The following is a 19,105-nucleotide window of genomic DNA, read 5'->3' as shown; positions in this document are numbered from 1 at the left end:
TCTGTCTCTCCTCTTCTCTGTATATCTAACTTTCCAATACAAATAAATTCATTTTTTTTAATGATTGATTTTTATTTTTATTGGAAAGGCGGATGTACAGAGAGGAGAAACAGAGAGGAAGATCTTCCGTCTGATGATTCACTCCCCAAGTGAGCGCAATGGCCGATGCTATGCCGGTCCGAAGCCAGGAGCCTCTTCCGGGTCTCCCAAACAGGTGCAGGGTCCCAAAGCTTTGGGCCATCCTCGACTGCTTTCCCAGGCCACAGGCAGGGAGCTGGATGGGAAGCGGGGCTGCTGGGATTAGAACCAGTGCCCATATGGGATCCTGGGCGTGCAAGGTGAGGACCTTAACCACTGTGCAACCGTGCCGGGCCCAATACAAATAAATCTTAAAAATATATATATTTATTTTGTTTATTTGAAAGGCAGAGTTAGAAGTATCTACTGATTTTACTTTCCAGATAGCTGCATTGGCCAGGGATGAGCCAGGCCCAAACCAGAAGGTACAGCCTCCGCTAGGTTTCTACACTGGTGCGGGAGCCTACTGCTTTCCTTAGCTGCTGCTCCCTTAAAAGGGCGGCAGGCAGCGCTCCAGCTGGCACTCAGTGGGACACTAGTAGTATTGCCATTGGCTTAACCCACTGCATCACTGTGCTGCTCCCAAACATAGTTTTTTCATAATATGCATTTTCTATGAAGTTTTGAAGATCTCTTACACATTTTTACCTTCAGGTTTTTTTTTTAATCTAGATGAATTTATATTTTTACTACATTTTTTATAAACTTGTTGAAATATGCTTACACTTCAGTGTCCAATACTGTCCTGTGAGAGTATACAGAAACTGAGAGATCTTCCCATCTTTGTCTTAACTCATTGAGCCAGTGACTTTGCATTATAGTTGTATATGTAATGTAAGATGTATTAGATATTTCAGCCAGCAGCTTGGACTCTGCCCCTGTCTCCAAACTGAATGCCCGGTGCTTTCGCAGGCACATTAGGAGGAAGCTGGATTGAAAAAATGGAGTGGCAGGGACTCTAGCCTGGTGCCAATAAAGGATGCTGACAGCTTAGATGGCAGCTTAACCTAGTGCACCACCATACCTGCCCCTGCTTTTAAGATTTTAAATGATGTATATTGGAATTGATTGCATTTATATTAAGTGCTTTTTATAACAGACGTTTCAACTCCAAGTATTCAAATTACAAATATAGGACAGTTGCTAAGAAATAGCAACTTGTAAATATTGATCCACACCAGAAATACAGAAAAGATTATGGAAACACTAACTTTTTTTTAAACAGGAGATAAAGCATGAGGGGAGTGCAAAATGAAAGTTTATAAATATTCATGACTTAACCTTCGTTCCGCCTATTCCTGTTTTTAACTAATTTGACATATAACTGACATAGTATAAAGTGAATGTATGTAAGATATTTAGTTTAAGTTTTGATCTTTGTATGTACCTTTGAAACTGCCATGAACAAGATAGTAAACAAAAGCCATCATCCTCAAAAGTTCTTGGCTCCCGTTTGTTTTTGAATTCTTTGCCTACAACTATTCTTGTGCTCTCTGCAGTGACACAGTTAAGGTCCTTAGGATTACAACATTGTTTAGACTAAGGCCGATTATTCCTCTTCCCTGAGGCCATTTTTTCCCTGGGTTCTTTATTCAGCTCACCCTAATAGAATACTTTCAGTCTGAGTGGTGGAAGAGGTGCTATTCAGTCCCATGTGAGTGCTTGGCACTCTTACTGCTAATCTTTTTGTTGATTCCTTCCTTGTCCTTGGGTAGTTTGCTATAGCGTGCAGTGTACTGGTGAGCCCAGAGCCGAGCACTCAAGGGGGAATCTGTCAAGCTGCACAGTCATTATTTCATGTATTTCTCTCTTCTCTAATATTCTGGCAAACTCTAGCATCATTAATTTTCCAACTCTCAGCTCGTTCCCTTAAAATGTGGGACACGTTTGGGCTCAACCTGAGTTTCCCTGCCTGTACAGCACCCCTGAAACTGAAGACAATGATCAAAACAATAAAAATCAAGCTAACATGTTTTTGTTTCATTGCCTGATACCCTATACCTTATAAATGGTGATTGCATATTTTTAATCCAGTTCTTAGATTGTTTTAGGCAGAAGTGTAAATCTGGTCCTTGTTAATCTGTTTGGCTAAAAATGAAGTTCTTGCTTAATGCTAGTTAAAACAATCATGATAAATAAAGAAGCATCTTGGGCCAAATTGTGGTGCTATATTATTTTTCTTTAAAAGAAATAAATTGGAAAATCCTGTTTAACAAAGAAGTGTATGACTTAATAATCTAATTTTATCTCTATGATAGTGATTGCTAAGTAGATTTTTCTCGAAGCTGTCGTGTATATTTTCATTAGGAGAACTGGTTTTGCGTAGCCAAGCAGTTACCATTTAGAAGTTGGTTTTAAACTTTAGAGTATAAGAAGATAGAGAATCAAGATGGCAGAATAGGGTAAGGACACATTTCAACAAATGGAGAATCACTGGCCAGAGTGAAGCAAAGAGGGCACATTCCAGGAAATAAGCGGAGAAGAGGCTGGTGGCACAGGGGCACCTGGGAACTAATAGACACAGGAGAGCAGTAGAGATAACAGTGTGGTGTTGCTGTGACCGGATACCCAAGTGGCAGTAGATGAGTGGTGAACTGAGCTCCACTGACAGAGCTCCACCAGCAGCCAGGTGCGAAGGGGAGTTCAGCAGGAGCTCTGAGGGTGAACACAGACAAAAGAGCTGCTTCTTGCATTCAACCAGTAGCAGAGACAGAGCAGTATACCCCAAACAGGTGGTGCAGGAACAAGGTGGATTTCACAGCCCAGCGCCCCATCAGGTGCTGTTTTGTGTAGGGAGTCAAAGGCTGTGGGATGGATGGGACTGTGCATGCACTAAGCTGGAAGTGAATTCATTTTGAGCTCAGTGTATTGCACTAAGGTGGCATCCTACAGGTTCCATGCAAAATAAGTCTGGGTAGCCCCTAGACCTAATGGCCAACAGATCAGGAACCCTAGTAGTGGCACACCAGGGGCCATTTTGTACAGTGGTGCAAAAGCTGCTGGGACAACGGTGAGCTATACTTGCACTGAACTGGGAGCTAACTCAATTACAGCTCAATGTGTTGCACTGGTCCCACAAGGAAAATAATACCAGCTGTGACATCGTACTGGTCAAAATACATCTGAGTGGCCCTCAGACCTAACAGCCAGCAAGTTCCAGCAAGATCAGCATCACCAACAACCTAATTATTTAGGATACCTGAAATTTCCCTAATTCTGGGAACTGCTCCAACCAGGAGTGGGAGAAAGGTTGCATAGACAATGATGCAGCCTCAGCAGGGGATTGCAAGAGGTGGAGACTGGTGAGCCAGGAGCTGGGGCAATGGAGACCATGGTGGAGGCATAATACAAGAATCCAGACTGGAAACTTACTGGAGGGGGTGGTATAAGTGATTGCATACAAAGAACTGCGTACCAAACATAATCAGTAAAATTGACCTGTAGACCTGTGAGTGACCCAGCTTAGAAACCTGCCCTGAAGAGAGGAATCTGCTAACCAGAACTGCAATGACCAGGAGCAGAAGAGAGACACAATGAATATTACTAAAAACCCTCCTGCAGGGGAACAAAAGGCTTTGCTAACGGCAGAGTTAACTGAAGAATACTTAGAAGAAATGGGGGATAAGCTTATAATAAAGCTTATCAACAATGAGAAGCACATACAGGAGCTCAAGGAATTTAAGGAATGTGTCACACAGGAAATACTAACACAAACAAAATCAAGCTGAATTATTGGAAATGAAGGATACAGTGGGGCAAATTAAAAATTCAATGGAAAGTCTCAGTAATAGAACAAATGAAGCAGAAGAATCTCAGAATTGAAAGATATTTTTCTTGTCACAATGAGGAAATAAAAAACTGGAAGCGAAGCTGGGTCAAGCTAAAAAAAAATTCAAGAATTTAGAGACACTATTAAAAAGGCCAATATTGAGTATGGATGTTCCAAAAGGCGCAGAAAGAGAAGCTAGGAAAATTTCCCTATTATGGAGAAAGAATTGGGAAACAACATCTAGGAGGGGCACAGAACTCCCGTTAGGATTGAACAAAAGCAATCTTCACCATGACACACAATAGTCAAAGCTCTGTTTAGTCAGACATAAGGAAAAGATCCTTAAATGTGCTCGTGAAAAAAAGTCAGTGAACATACAGAGGAATCTGAATCAGACTCACAACTGACCTCTCACAAGAAACTCTGTAGGCCAGAAGAGAATGGAGCGACATATTCTAGATTCTAAGAGGAAATATTTGTCAGCCTAGAATAATGTACCCAACAGAACTTTCCTTTGTCTTTGAAAATGAAAGAAAATTTCTTCCACAGTAAAGAAAAGCTCAGAAAATGTGCCTCTTCCATAGATGATACTTAAGATGTTTTCTTGACAGACAAGTAATAGCACCCACCAAAACCAAAGACAGATGTAAAGAGCATTCCAATGAAAGTAATAAAGAGATTAAATTAAATGAACGACCCATTGCTAAAGTGACAGGACCAAATTACCACTCATTCATATTAACCCTAAATGTGAAGGACTTAAACTCATCAGTCAAACGTCATAGATTAGTAAACTGGATTATAAAAATAGAACCCATCTATCTGTTGCCTATAGGAGACCCATCTCGCCATCAAAGATCAGTGGAAACTATATCATTGATTTTGATGCTTTTGATTTTATTTTCATTTCTTAAACAGTTTTTTTTGTTTCATTTTAAATTCTTAACTGATTCAAAGATTATGCAATAGCATCATTTTCTGCAAGATAATGGTTCATGGTTTTCATTTCCTCAGCAACACATTGGTCCTCCAGTGGCATATTATTTAACTTCATGGCATTGTAAATTTCTATTTTACTTCCTTTTGTTGATTTTGTTTTGTGGCTTTTCATTTAAGGTTTTGTATAGTAATTGTGTAATGGAGTCTGTCATATTCAGATGTAAGGATACAAGATAGAATGCAATTCTACTTCTAGATCAAAGATGGACTCCCAGTAAAACTGTTGAATCTATCTTGACAGTAAGATGGTGGTTCTGTCATTGTCCATGCCCACAGTGATGGACTTAGGGCTGCTATACCACAGAATTAATATAGGGGAGCTCAGTGGGGTGGAGGCATCTTGGGGAGGGGGATAGGGAATTTCCACAGCCAGTGAAAATATATCATAATAATTTAAATGAAGAAAAAATATTAGAAGATGTAACACCGAATCTTAGATTTAACATATCCAACAACATATTACTCACCCCATAGAGATTTGTGAATAAGCTTCATCTATCCTAAGATTTTTGTTTTTGAATTTTTCATTTTTTAACTTGGATTTATTGTGGTGTTTTTATTGTTTTACATGCTGAATTTCAGAAAAAAGTTAATTGTACCTAGTCTGTGACAGACATTACACTAGACCTTTGGTGTATATGAGCTAAATAATCAAACATGTAATTTTCTTAAGATGTTTTCATTATGAAAATATTATCGTTATTGTATTTTTTTCAGCCTTACTTGTTACGAGTCTCTTATTTATCTGAAATTCACTGGTATTTTTTCAGAACCAAAGCAGGGTCCTACCTTAAAGTATTTAGCTCTTAATATTGTAGAGGCTTTATCCAGTTTACTTGCTCTGCATTTTTTAGTGTTTGTGAGTTTTTTTAAAATAATTTTTTAAATTGGAAAGTCAGATAGGCAGAGCAGAGAGATAGAAAGACCTTCTGTCTGATGATTCACTCCCCAAGCAGCCACAGCGGCCTCAGCTGAGCTGATCTGAAGCCAGGGGCTGGAGCTTCTTCCATGTCTCCCACGCGGGTGCAGGTTCCCAAGGCTTTTGGGCCATCCTCCACTGCTTTCCCAGGCCTCAGTCATTTAGCTGGATGGGAACCGGTGCCCATATGGGATCCTGGCACTTCCAAGGCAAGGACTTATCCACTAGGCTACTGTGCCAGGTCCTCATGTGTGTGTGTTTTATCAGATTGATAATTTTGACAAGCTTAACTTTGTACTTATAGTATACTTTATTGCTTATCCTTCTGTTAGAATTAAACCAGGGTGGATAGGATGCAAATTTAGTAATTTATACATGTTGCTTGGCCCCTTTCTAGAAATTTCTCTATAAAGTCGCACTTATCTCCAGTGCCAATTTTGTCTATGACTTTATTCATGAATTAGTTCTTCCTATTATGCATTGTCCCAAATATAGCTTCTTCTTTTGCTCTCTTAATGTCTACTTGCCTTTTCTGTTTTATTCCAGCTGTCACATCTGGGTCCTTATTTATTTCCAATACTTCCCCTTTCTCTGCACCACAGTTTGTGTTGGAACTCTTTCTTTGCTTGTACAACAACCAAGAATCTCTGTCATTGCCTTTACTGCTTTAATGTTTTGCTAAAGTAATGCATCTTTCTCACGAGACTTTGCCTTCGCTCCTGTGAGGAATTGTCTGCTTTTAAACTTATGCTTTCATTGCTGAGCACAGTACTTGGCAAACAATACATTTCTGATAGGTATTTGATTATATGAGTAAATAAATGGTTTTGGTTGTTATATTTATCATTTTTAAAACTTTAACATGTAAGCTTTATTTCTCTGAGGACCTATAATAATCTTTTGAACGACAAGCATAATTTTTCCCCTTAAAATTGTGTAAAAAGTTTCAGAAGCATTTGAATATAATGACATTCAGCTGGTCATGGTGAGCTTTCTTTCCCTAATCTCTACTCTCCTTCTGCCTCTTAGGATACAGATCTTGGGAATGAGGCAGAGTAAAGAACTTTAGGTTGGATAAAGATTAGGATTCCCTGCTGGCTTGTAATTATCAGAATCTGGCTGGTTATTTATGTGGGTGAAACGATGCATACAATATACACACCCAAAGTAAAGCATATGTGGTTGTTAGAGCAGTGTTTGAATCCCCCAGTGGGATGTCATGGGGTATGTTTATAAACTCCCACTAAGCATTGGTTCTACAATGGAATTTCACTGGCATTGAGATAATAATTTGCACAGCCAAATTACCTTCTTTACAAAAACCCGGGGAATCATGAGGGCCTAATCCTTTATTAATATCAACCCATAGGCTGCAAGAAAGCGTAAGATTGCCATTCGAAAAGCCCAAGGGAAAAATGTGGAGGCCATTCGGGAATTGAATGAGTATCTGGAACAGTGAGTGTTTTCCAAGAGGATTTGGTTTTGTTATTCTGATAAATCTTTTTTTAATTAAAATGGAATTTGCATTTGATTTTTCTGTTTGCCTTCATGCTGTTCACTTACAGACTATCCACACACTTACTTTCCCCTCCTTTCCCTTTCCACCAGGTTTGTTGGAGATCAAGAAGCCTGGCATGAACTGGCAGAACTTTATATCAATGAACATGAGTGAGTTGTTGAAAATGTGTATAATTTTGTTAGAAGTGCAGTTTTCATCACTGAAAGTTGAGAAAGTATAGTGGTTTCCAGGGGATTGGCGAGGAGGTGTGAAGTACATGTTACTTTAAATAAGAAAAAGTTATCAATTAAATGGAAAATTATAGATTAAAAAGTTGCCATTCATATAATGTGTATTGATTTATTTAGGCAATTCATATTTCCCTAAAATATTTTTGCCCCAGAAACGAGTTTTTCCTTAAGATAGCATTCTTTGGAATTACAAAGTCCTGCACTAAGCTAAGGTTATTTTTAGTGAATGAAAATTGTTAATTTTTAGCCTTCAAATTATTCTTATATACCAAGAGTATTATACTCCCTGCTGCTTAAGAATTCTGTCAGTTATATGCATTTATTAGCTCAGCACCAAGGGAATTGACTCTTCCAAAAGTAGAATTCTGTTGCCTGGGTAAAAAAACCAGGAAAAGTCAAGAATGCTGAATGCTCTAGGAACATGCTTATTGGATATTTAATGTTTTTGTTATTGCTGTAGTGACAGGAGGAAATCCCATTGTGAGAGGATTAGTGCAGCGTCTCAGCACAAGTTTTCAAATATCACAGCATTAACACGAGCTTCATGCAGAGGCATAATTTTTTTCCTTTAGTCTTTGTGAGTCTTAAGTTTATCATCACGTTTCTGTCCTTTTTGAGAGAGAAATTCTCACACATATTCTTGTATATGAATTTGTTAGCTTCATTCTCATACTACACACAACTGGCCCAGAAAATTAAGTCAAATGAAGACATTTGTCTGTTGCCTTTTCCCAGGTTTACAAATATACTGTGGGAGGAAAGATAAGGCAGTTATTTCCGTAATTTTAGCAACAGTGAGAGCTACAATAAACGGAATAGTTGTCAGATAATGAATGTATGCTAAATTCTGAGTTCTTTATTTCTCTGCATTATTCTATCAGAACTTCTTTATGCTAGGAAATTATTTCTAGAATCATATTTAATACAAATGCATATATGTTTGTATAGAGACATATGCATGATTTTCTCATGCAGGTGACACTGTATATTGATACTGAAATAATGTAGAACTGAATATTCAGAATGCAGCTTAAAATTAGATTTGTTTTGTTCCTAAAAGAGGTGAAAAACATTTTAAAATATTTCAAATGAAAACAAGTCTTTGGTTTTTTTGTTCAGCTAAAGAAATGCTTAATGTAGAAAATTTAGGGCCCGGCACGGTGGCACAGTGGTTAAGGTCCTCGCCTTGCACACCCGGGATCTCATATGGGCACTGGTTCTATCCCGGCAGCCCCGCTTCCCTTCCAGCTCCCTGCCTGTGGCCCGGGAAAGCAGTCGAGGATGGCCCAAAGCTTTGGGACCCTGCACCCGCGTGGGAAACCCGATAGAGGCTCCTGGCTTCGGATTGGCACAGCACCGGCCATTGTGCTCACTTGGGGAGTGAGTCATCGGACGGAAGATCTTCCTCTCTGTCTCTCCTCTCTGTATATCTGCCTTTCCAATAATAAAAAAAATAATAATAATAAAAATAAAAAAAAAGAAAAGAAAATTTGGGAAGTGAAAGTGCATAAGTTATTGCAATTTAAAAATTCTGAATTGGAGTTTCTATTTGATTTTTATGCTACTATACCACTTAAAACTCCAAACTTCTGGAACGGCTGCTTCCTAATTTATCAAAAATCAATCACTATAAACATATATCAAGATCTTATTATAAGTCTTTTTGTTATTTATATATCCTCACTATACCTTAAGTGTTTTTAGCCAGTTTTCTAGAAGGCATTCATAATTTTATATTTTCAATGTAATGCTGTAGTATAAAGCTTTTTTTTTTTAAAGGTTTATTTATTTTTATTACAAAGTCAGATATACAGAGGAGGAGAGACAGAGAGAAAGATCATCCGTCTGGTGACTCACTCCTCAAGAGACCACAGCGGCCAGTGCTGTGCCCGTCTGAAGCCAGGAGCCAGAAACTTCTTTCGGGTATCCCGTGCGGGTGCAGGGTCCCAAAGCTTTGGGCCGTCCTCAGCTGGTTTCCCAGGCCACAGGCAGGGAGCTGGATGGGAAGCGGGGCTGCCGGGATTAGAACAGGCACCCATCTGGGATCCTGACGCATTCAAGGCGAGGACCTTAGCTGCTAGGCCATGCTGCTGGGCCCAGTATAATGCTCTTTGTGAATGATATTAACTTAACCTTGTTACATTTCTTTTTAAAACTTTATGTTTATCTTATAACTATATTTTTAGGAAGTCCGTTATCTTTGCTCATCTCTAATCTTTTTAATCATCAGATTTAGATTGAATTTTACTTTTTTTCTTTTTCTTAAGATTTTTCTTTCTTAAGATTTATTTATTTTTGTTGGAAAGGCCAAATTACAGAGAGAAGGAAATACAGTGAAGAAGATCTATCTGCTAGTCACTCCCTGAGTTGCCACAGCAGCCAGAACTGAACCAATCTGAAGCCAGGAGCCAGGAGTTTCTTCTGGGTCTGCCATGTAGGTTCAGAATCCTAAAGCATTGGGCCATCCTCAGCTGCTTTCCCAGGCCACAAACAGGGAACTTGTAGGGAAGTGGAGCTACTGGGACATGAACTAGCAGGCATATGGGATCCTGGAACTTGCAAGGGAAAGATCTAGCCAGTTGAGCTAGTTTACTCGTTTTTCAGTGGTATTTGTCACATCCATGGCTATATTGATAGAATTTTTTTAAAGATTTATTTGTTTGCATGGGGCCCTATATTTTGCTTAAATCTATCATTAAAATTTACATATATTAAGAATATATTTGTAATTTATTTTCAGGGAGTTTATTGAAATAGGGTTGAATGTACATTCAGGAACAATAAACTGAAAAAAATCCTAAGAAATCAAAAAGTAGATCACAAGATACCCCAAATAATTTCTTTTGAAAAAAAATGATAATTATGGTCATCCTACCCTGTTATCCAATCATAAAACTTGTTTTTTTTTGTTTGTTTGCTTTGCTCTTCTAGCTGATTAGTTTGAAAATTGAACGTTTATATTTTCCTACCTGAACAGAGAAGCAATATTCATGTTTAAAATGAATGGAAATAAATACCTCCAGGTTTTTTTGTTTGTTTTTTGAAACTGTGAAGATGAATTCAGTTGACATCATTTAGATAAGAGTTTTTGGTGACAGTTTTGGTTAAATATTAGAAGTGTGATTTTAGCATCAGTTTTGTGAACACAGTGTTAAAAATGAAATAGGTGTATTTGAATTCAATATATTTTTGCATATGAACAGTTACAAGCTGTTTTAAGTATGATATGTCACAGAAAGCACTGTTGATATAAAACTACACTTTTTACTCCAGTTGAATTTCCATAAAACTTGTTCATATAAGCCAGGGATGGGAATCATCTGAACCACGGTGGCATAGGGCCCATAAAATCGTCTGGACTGACCCTGTCAAAGCAGCTGCCAGTGGGACTTAAAAGTCAACAGATCTGAGTCTGGTATGGTAGACTATCAGCTAACGTCCTCGCCTTGAATGCAGTGGGATCCCATATGGGCAACAGATCGTGTCCTGGCAGCCCTGCTTCTCATCCAGCTCCCTGTTTGTGGCCTGGGAAAACAGTTGAGGATGACCCAAAAGCCTTGGGACACTGCTGTCATGTGCGAGACCTGGAAGAGGTTCCTGGCTCCTGGCTTTGGATCAGCACAGCTCTAGCTGTTGTGGTTGCTTGGAGAGTGAAGCAGGGGACAAAAGATCTCCCTGTCTGTCTCCTCCTCTCAGTATATCTGACTTTCTAATAAAAATAAATAAATCTTAAAAAAAAAGTCAACAGATTTGTATCAGGCTAATAATAATTTTGTTGAATAGTGTATATGGGCTGCAGATTATGTTTTGAATATCCAAATGGCCTTTTTTTTTTTTAAAGATTTATTTTTATTATTATTTTTTCATTGGAAAGGCGGATATACAGAGAGGAGAGACAGAGAGGAAGATCTTCCGTCTGATGATTCACTCCCCAAGTGAGCGCAACGGGCCGATACTATGCCAATCCGAAGCCAGGAGCCTCTTCCGGGTCTCCCACCCGGGTGCAGGTTCCCAAAGCTGTGGGCCGTCCTTGGCTGCTTTCCCAGGCCACAAGCAGGGAGCTGGAAGGGAAGCGGGGCTGCCGGGATTAGAACCGGCGTCCATATGGGATCCCGGGCGTGCAAAGCGAGGACCTTTAACCACTTGCGCCACCGTGCCGGGCCCCCAAATGGCCTTTTAGCAGAAAAAAAATTCTTCATCCTAGCTACAAGTGTAGTCTTCATGAAAAGGGGAATATAGAATTCTGTCACATAGTTTTCTTTTTCCCAGTTTTTATTACTTTTAAGATTGATTTTGATTTACAAATTCTAGTTTACTCGTTTTTCAGTGGTATTTGTCACATCCATGGCTATATTGATAGAATTTTTTTAAAGATTTATTTGTTTGCATGGGGCCCTATATTTTGCTTAAATCTATCATTAAAATTTACATATATTAAGAATATATTTGTAATTTATTTTCAGGGAGTTTATTGAAATAGGGTTGAATGTACATTCAGGAACAATAAACTGAAAAAAATCCTAAGAAATCAAAAAGTAGATCACAAGATACCCCAAATAATTTCTTTTGAAAAAAAATGATAATTATGGTCATCCTACCCTGTTATCCAATCATAAAACTTGTTTTTTTTGTTTGTTTGCTTTGCTCTTCTAGCTGATTAGTTTGAAAATTGAACGTTTATATTTTCCTACCTGAACAGAGAAGCAATATTCATGTTTAAAATGAATGGAAATAAATACCTCCAGGTTTTTTTGTTTGTTTTTTGAAACTGTGAAGATGAATTCAGTTGACATCATTTAGATAAGAGTTTTTGGTGACAGTTTTGGTTAAATATTAGAAGTGTGATTTTAGCATCAGTTTTGTGAACACAGTGTTAAAAATGAAATAGGTGTATTTGAATTCAATATATTTTTGCATATGAACAGTTACAAGCTGTTTTAAGTATGATATGTCACAGAAAGCACTGTTGATATAAAACTACACTTTTTACTCCAGTTGAATTTCCATAAAACTTGTTCATATAAGCCAGGGATGGGAATCATCTGAACCACGGTGGCATAGGGCCCATAAAATCGTCTGGACTGACCCTGTCAAAGCAGCTGCCAGTGGGACTTAAAAGTCAACAGATCTGAGTCTGGTATGGTAGACTATCAGCTAACGTCCTCGCCTTGAATGCAGTGGGATCCCATATGGGCAACAGATCGTGTCCTGGCAGCCCTGCTTCTCATCCAGCTCCCTGTTTGTGGCCTGGGAAAACAGTTGAGGATGACCCAAAAGCCTTGGGACACTGCTGTCATGTGCGAGACCTGGAAGAGGTTCCTGGCTCCTGGCTTTGGATAGGCACAGCTCTAGCTGTTGTGGTTGCTTGGAGAGTGAAGCAGGGGACAAAAGATCTCCCTGTCTGTTTCCTCCTCTCAGTATATCTGACTTTCTAATAAAAATAAATAAATCTTAAAAAAAAGTCAACAGATTTGTATCAGGCTAATAATAATTTTGTTGAATAGTGTATATGGGCTGCAGATTATGTTTTGAATATCCAAATGGCCTTTTTTTTTTTTAAAGATTTATTTTTATTATTATTTTTTCATTGGAAAGGCGGATATACAGAGAGGAGAGACAGAGAGGAAGATCTTCCGTCTGATGATTCACTCCCCAAGTGAGCGCAACGGGCCGATACTATGCCAATCCGAAGCCAGGAGCCTCTTCCGGGTCTCCCACGCGGGTGCAGGGTCCCAAAGCTGTGGGCCGTCCTTGGCTGCTTTCCCAGGCCACAAGCAGGGAGCTGGAAGGGAAGCGGGGCTGCCGGGATTAGAACCGGCGTCCATATGGGATCCCGGGCGTGCAAAGCGAGGACCTTTAACCACTTGCGCCACCGTGCCGGGCCCCCAAATGGCCTTTTAGCAGAAAAAAAATTCTTCATCCTAGCTACAAGTGTAGTCTTCATGAAAAGGGGAATATAGAATTCTGTCACATAGTTTTCTTTTTCCCAGTTTTTATTACTTTTAAGATTGATTTTGATTTACAAATTCTAGTTTACTCGTTTTTCAGTGGTATTTGTCACATCCATGGCTATATTGATAGAATTTTTTTAAAGATTTATTTGTTTGCATGGGGCCCTATATTTTGCTTAAATCTATCATTAAAATTTACATATATTAAGAATATATTTGTAATTTATTTTCAGGGAGTTTATTGAAATAGGGTTGAATGTACATTCAGGAACAATAAACTGAAAAAAATCCTAAGAAATCAAAAAGTAGATCACAAGATACCCCAAATAATTTCTTTTGAAAAAAAATGATAATTATGGTCATCCTACCCTGTTATCCAATCATAAAACTTGTTTTTTTTGTTTGTTTGCTTTGCTCTTCTAGCTGATTAGTTTGAAAATTGAACGTTTATATTTTCCTACCTGAACAGAGAAGCAATATTCATGTTTAAAATGAATGGAAATAAATACCTCCAGGTTTTTTTGTTTGTTTTTTGAAACTGTGAAGATGAATTCAGTTGACATCATTTAGATAAGAGTTTTTGGTGACAGTTTTGGTTAAATATTAGAAGTGTGATTTTAGCATCAGTTTTGTGAACACAGTGTTAAAAATGAAATAGGTGTATTTGAATTCAATATATTTTTGCATATGAACAGTTACAAGCTGTTTTAAGTATGATATGTCACAGAAAGCACTGTTGATATAAAACTACACTTTTTACTCCAGTTGAATTTCCATAAAACTTGTTCATATAAGCCAGGGATGGGAATCATCTGAACCACGGTGGCATAGGGCCCATAAAATCGTCTGGACTGACCCTGTCAAAGCAGCTGCCAGTGGGACTTAAAAGTCAACAGATCTGAGTCTGGTATGGTAGACTATCAGCTAACGTCCTCGCCTTGAATGCAGTGGGATCCCATATGGGCAACAGATCGTGTCCTGGCAGCCCTGCTTCTCATCCAGCTCCCTGTTTGTGGCCTGGGAAAACAGTTGAGGATGACCCAAAAGCCTTGGGACACTGCTGTCATGTGCGAGACCTGGAAGAGGTTCCTGGCTCCTGGCTTTGGATAGGCACAGCTCTAGCTGTTGTGGTTGCTTGGAGAGTGAAGCAGGGGACAAAAGATCTCCCTGTCTGTTTCCTCCTCTCAGTATATCTGACTTTCTAATAAAAATAAATAAATCTTAAAAAAAAGTCAACAGATTTGTATCAGGCTAATAATAATTTTGTTGAATAGTGTATATGGGCTGCAGATTATGTTTTGAATATCCAAATGGCCTTTTTTTTTTTTAAAGATTTATTTTTATTATTATTTTTTCATTGGAAAGGCGGATATACAGAGAGGAGAGACAGAGAGGAAGATCTTCCGTCTGATGATTCACTCCCCAAGTGAGCGCAACGGGCCGATACTATGCCAATCCGAAGCCAGGAGCCTCTTCCGGGTCTCCCACGCGGGTGCAGGGTCCCAAAGCTGTGGGCCGTCCTTGGCTGCTTTCCCAGGCCACAAGCAGGGAGCTGGAAGGGAAGCGGGGCTGCCGGGATTAGAACCGGCGTCCATATGGGATCCCGGGCGTGCAAAGCGAGGACCTTTAACCACTTGCGCCACCGTGCCGGGCCCCCAAATGGCCTTTTAGCAGAAAAAAAATTCTTCATCCTAGCTACAAATGTAGTCTTCATGAAAAGGGGAATATAGAATTCTGTCACATAGTTTTCTTTTTCCCAGTTTTTATTACTTTTAAGATTGATTTTGATTTACAAATTCTAGTTTACTCGTTTTTCAGTGGTATTTGTCACATCCATGGCTATATTGATAGAATTTTTTTAAAGATTTATTTGTTTGAAAGATTTACAGGGAGAGAAAGATCTTCCTTCTGCTGGCTTACTCTCCAGATGGCCACAAGACTGGAGCTGAGCCAATCTGAAGCCAGGAGCCAGGAGCTTCCTCTGGGTCTGCCACATGGCTACAGGGGCCCAAGGACTCAAGTTCTCCTGTGCTGTTTCTCTAGGTGTATTAGCAGTGAGGTCGTTTGGAAGTGGAGAGGCAAGGACTTGAACTGGTACCCATGTGAAATGCCAGCATAGCAGGCAGAGGTTTAACTTGCTGCACCATATGCCAGCCCGTACTGATACTTATTGGAAATAAAATCCATTCAATGTTTTTTTGTTTTTTTTTTTTACAAAAACATTTAATTTTTAACTCAATTTTTAAGTAATACTATATCTTGAATTCAGAAACATGTAATAGTATATATTTGTTTAGATTGTGATAATAGTTTCTTTGTGTAGGTCCATCCTGGTTTTTTAAAAAAAATTCTTTATAAAAGCTCCATATAAGAAAAAACGTAAGGCTAGAAAAGCAAAATAGGAACAAACACTGTAACCTGTGGTTGTAATACTTAATTGTGGAACAGGAGAAGGAAACTTAATTCTAATATTGACTTTAAGATAGTGAGAATAGTTATTCTCTTTTAAATAGGTTTAAATTCCTTCAAAAGTTATATTTATGTTTAGTTGTGAGACAGAATGCACAGAGGCGTCTTCCATCTGATAGCTCCCTGACTAAATACCCCGATGCCCAAATGAGGCCCATGCCGGGAACCTGCACTTACAGGGGATCTACCACGGCGATGACGGAGACACAGGTGGACTTGTCCAGTGCTTCCTACAAGGCTGTGCAGGAAGCTGACAGTGGAAGCAGGGCTCACTCAGGAACCAGGCCCCTCTGGGCTTCGCAGCTGCAGAATAGCACTGATTTCCGACTTGGTGAAGTTTTGTAGGACTGAATGAATTAATGCATTTAACATTTAGGACAGCATAGGACACATATGATTATTTAAAGAACATTAGTTATTATTAATTTGTTTATATGTAAGTTTCTGACAGGCATTATTATAAAAGGTAGGTACTTTAACATATTTGTGTAAAAAGCAAAAATAAGTTTAGGTAGCCTGTTTCTGTTGAGTAATAACATCACCACCTCACTAGAAATAAACTTGTAAACACCAGTTGTCTTTAGGATATACCGTAAATAATGAATATATTCAGAATAAAATAATGAAATATATTCAGAAGGTTTTAGACATTAAAAATCTACAAAGGTGAATTTTGACCATGGTTTTACAAATTTTCATTTTTCTAGAGTCACTTTCTGGCAGTTCTTTCTGAAGGTGCTCAGCAAGATTTTTGCTTCTGTGTTGCATGATTTAGTAGTACTAGAATTAATGATTGTTTTTCACGACTTTGAAATTTAATTGTAGGTTCATTTAACAGTAAAGTATTTTACTATAAAATAGAATGATGATAAATCTTTCTAATGGTAAGTGGGTATCTGAAGGTTTTTTTAAAATAGTGAATATTTAATATAATGCCTATTCCATATTCTAGCAATTTGGACATTTTATTAAATAATCTGAACTTCCAAAAGTTATTTCATATAAACTTAATCTAATATACTAAAATTTACTTTATACTATTATTTGCACATCAGAATAATAACCTACATCTTTTTTATTTTTTATTTTTTCTGTTCTAATTTGACATGTAGAGAAAATTGGGCGGATGCAGTAATTCAGTGTAGGTTTGTCTCCTACATGGATGTCAGGATCCCAGGTGTGGCAGCCGCCTAGGGTCTGCGTTGGCAGGAAGCTAGAATCAGACGCAGAGCTAGAAACCCAGAAATTACATGTTAGCACATAACCATTTTAACAGCACCTTAACCACTTGACCAAATGCCTGTCCTGATCTCTTTTTAAAATGTAATACCTATGAAGTAGGTATTTTTTAGGTGGCATTAGGATTTAAATTAATTCTTTGCATTAAGTTTATGTTCTTGGTGTTTATGAGTTCAGGATAAGAACTTTTTTTGGTTCTTTTAAGACTTGCTTTATTTGAAGGCAGAGTTTGGCCTTGTGTGGTGTCTTTGGAGAATAATCCTCCTGCTGGCACCTGCATCCCACAAGACCCCTGCTTATGGAAACACACCAGAGAATGGCCTACGGCTCCCTGTACGCAGGTGGGAGATCCTGAGGAAACTCCCAGCTTTGGACTGGTTCAGCTCTAGCCCTTGCGGCCATTTGGTAACGTGACCCAGAAGATGAAAAGACCTGTTTCTTTTTCTCTGTGTGTAATTCTGACTTCCCAGGTAAATAAATATTAAAAAAAAAAAAGAAAAAAAAAAAGAAAGAAATAGCTGGGCCTCAAGCTGGTGTCCAAATGAGATGCTTGCCCTGTAAGTGGAAACATATTCTACTATGCCATGATGCTTGCCTTCCAAAAGTTTTAATTATAACTAATAAAATATGTCACTTGAGTAAAATTTAAAGATTTGGTTATTTGAAACAGTTATAGAGACGAAGACATTTTCCATGTGCTGGTTTCACTCCCAGATTGTTGCAGCCCAGGGTGCACCAGGCTGAAGAAGGAGCCAGGACCTTGTTCCCAGTCCCCACGTGCTGTTAAAGGGCCCAGACACCAGAGCCATCTTCTGTCGCCTTTCCCTGGCTATTAGCAGAGTGCTGGATCAGAAGTGGTGCCTGTATTGGAGTCCAGTGTTGCAGGCAGCAGCTTTACTCGCTGTGCCAAAAGGCTGGCTCCCAGATTATTTTTAAATTGATTTAAGACATAAGTAAAATAAAATTTAACTTAAAATTAATTTTTCCTGTTGATATTTTTTCAGCTATGCAAAAGCAGCCTTTTGTTTAGAAGAGCTTATGATGACGAACCCACACAACCACTTATACTGTCAGCAGTATGCTGAAGTAAGTGTTTTTAGAAATAAGATTACTTGTAATTTCATTTTTGTTGCTGTTATGATATTATGATGCTAAGAACATTCCCTTCATGTTAGGCAAGTAAAATAAATATTTAAAACATCTAAGTTGAATATACATTTGTGGGAATGAAAGTTGTGAATTTTTAGTGTTAAGATGAAAACACTGGCAAACATCCAGTTTTAGAAGTGAAACTCTTTGCTTTTATGTGGTGTTTTTATGTAGTAGTTATATAAAATGTTAAGTAAAACTATTTTCTCCTTAAATCATTACTTATTTCACAATTGCTTTTCCGTAATGGCTTCTAAGACATTTAAGATGATTATGATTTTAAAGTTGTTTTCTGGAGCATTCATATTAAAATTAATATTTCTTAAGAGGTTTTAAATTGGTTACTATGAAGAATAAAGGTACAAGAAATGTATGTATCACATTATACAGAATAGAATAATTTGGGGGCTGGGTCATGTTTTAAGTTTTAGATCATGCCTAATATGTTTGAGGTGAATTCTTTAAAAATTCTGCGTTTTTTTTAGAGTTTGTATTTCAGTTATTTAAATGTCTGTGATGTGATGATACATGCTGTATTTCAAAGTAGTAAAATAAACAGTTTTCAGCACCCTGCATTTTTAAACAGGTTAAATATACCCAAGGTGGACTTGAAAACCTGGAACTTTCAAGAAAGTATTTTGCACAGGCGTTGAAACTGAACAATAGAAATATGAGAGCTTTGTTTGGGCTTTACATGGTGAGTTGAGGAACATGTTTAATGTTACAAGATTTTTCCTTGCCAAGCATTGCTTTTGTTGTTTGTTTTATTCACGGATGATGGAT

At 38.2% G+C, this 19,105-nt stretch overlaps 1 protein-coding gene across 1 annotated transcript in view; it reads left to right on the top strand.

The window, feature by feature from the left end:
* EMC2 (ER membrane protein complex subunit 2) overlaps positions 1-19,105 on the top strand; it is a 49,657-nt gene that overhangs the window by 20,747 nt on the left and 9,805 nt on the right. The window contains exons 6-9 of the mRNA XM_040979409.1: positions 7,135-7,220; positions 7,374-7,433; positions 18,178-18,259; positions 18,909-19,019. Coding sequence (XP_040835343.1) covers positions 7,135-7,220; positions 7,374-7,433; positions 18,178-18,259; positions 18,909-19,019 — 339 coding nt within the window. The remainder of the gene's footprint in view (positions 1-7,134; positions 7,221-7,373; positions 7,434-18,177; positions 18,260-18,908; positions 19,020-19,105) is intronic.

The sequence above is a fragment of the Ochotona curzoniae genome, unplaced genomic scaffold (genome assembly GCF_017591425.1).
Source record: "Ochotona curzoniae isolate NIBS_2020 unplaced genomic scaffold, NIBS_Ocur_1.0 contig_3190, whole genome shotgun sequence".
NCBI lineage: Eukaryota > Metazoa > Chordata > Mammalia > Lagomorpha > Ochotonidae > Ochotona > Ochotona curzoniae.
Note: the sequence above shows the minus strand (reverse complement) of the source record. Positions and strands in the feature narration are given on the sequence as shown.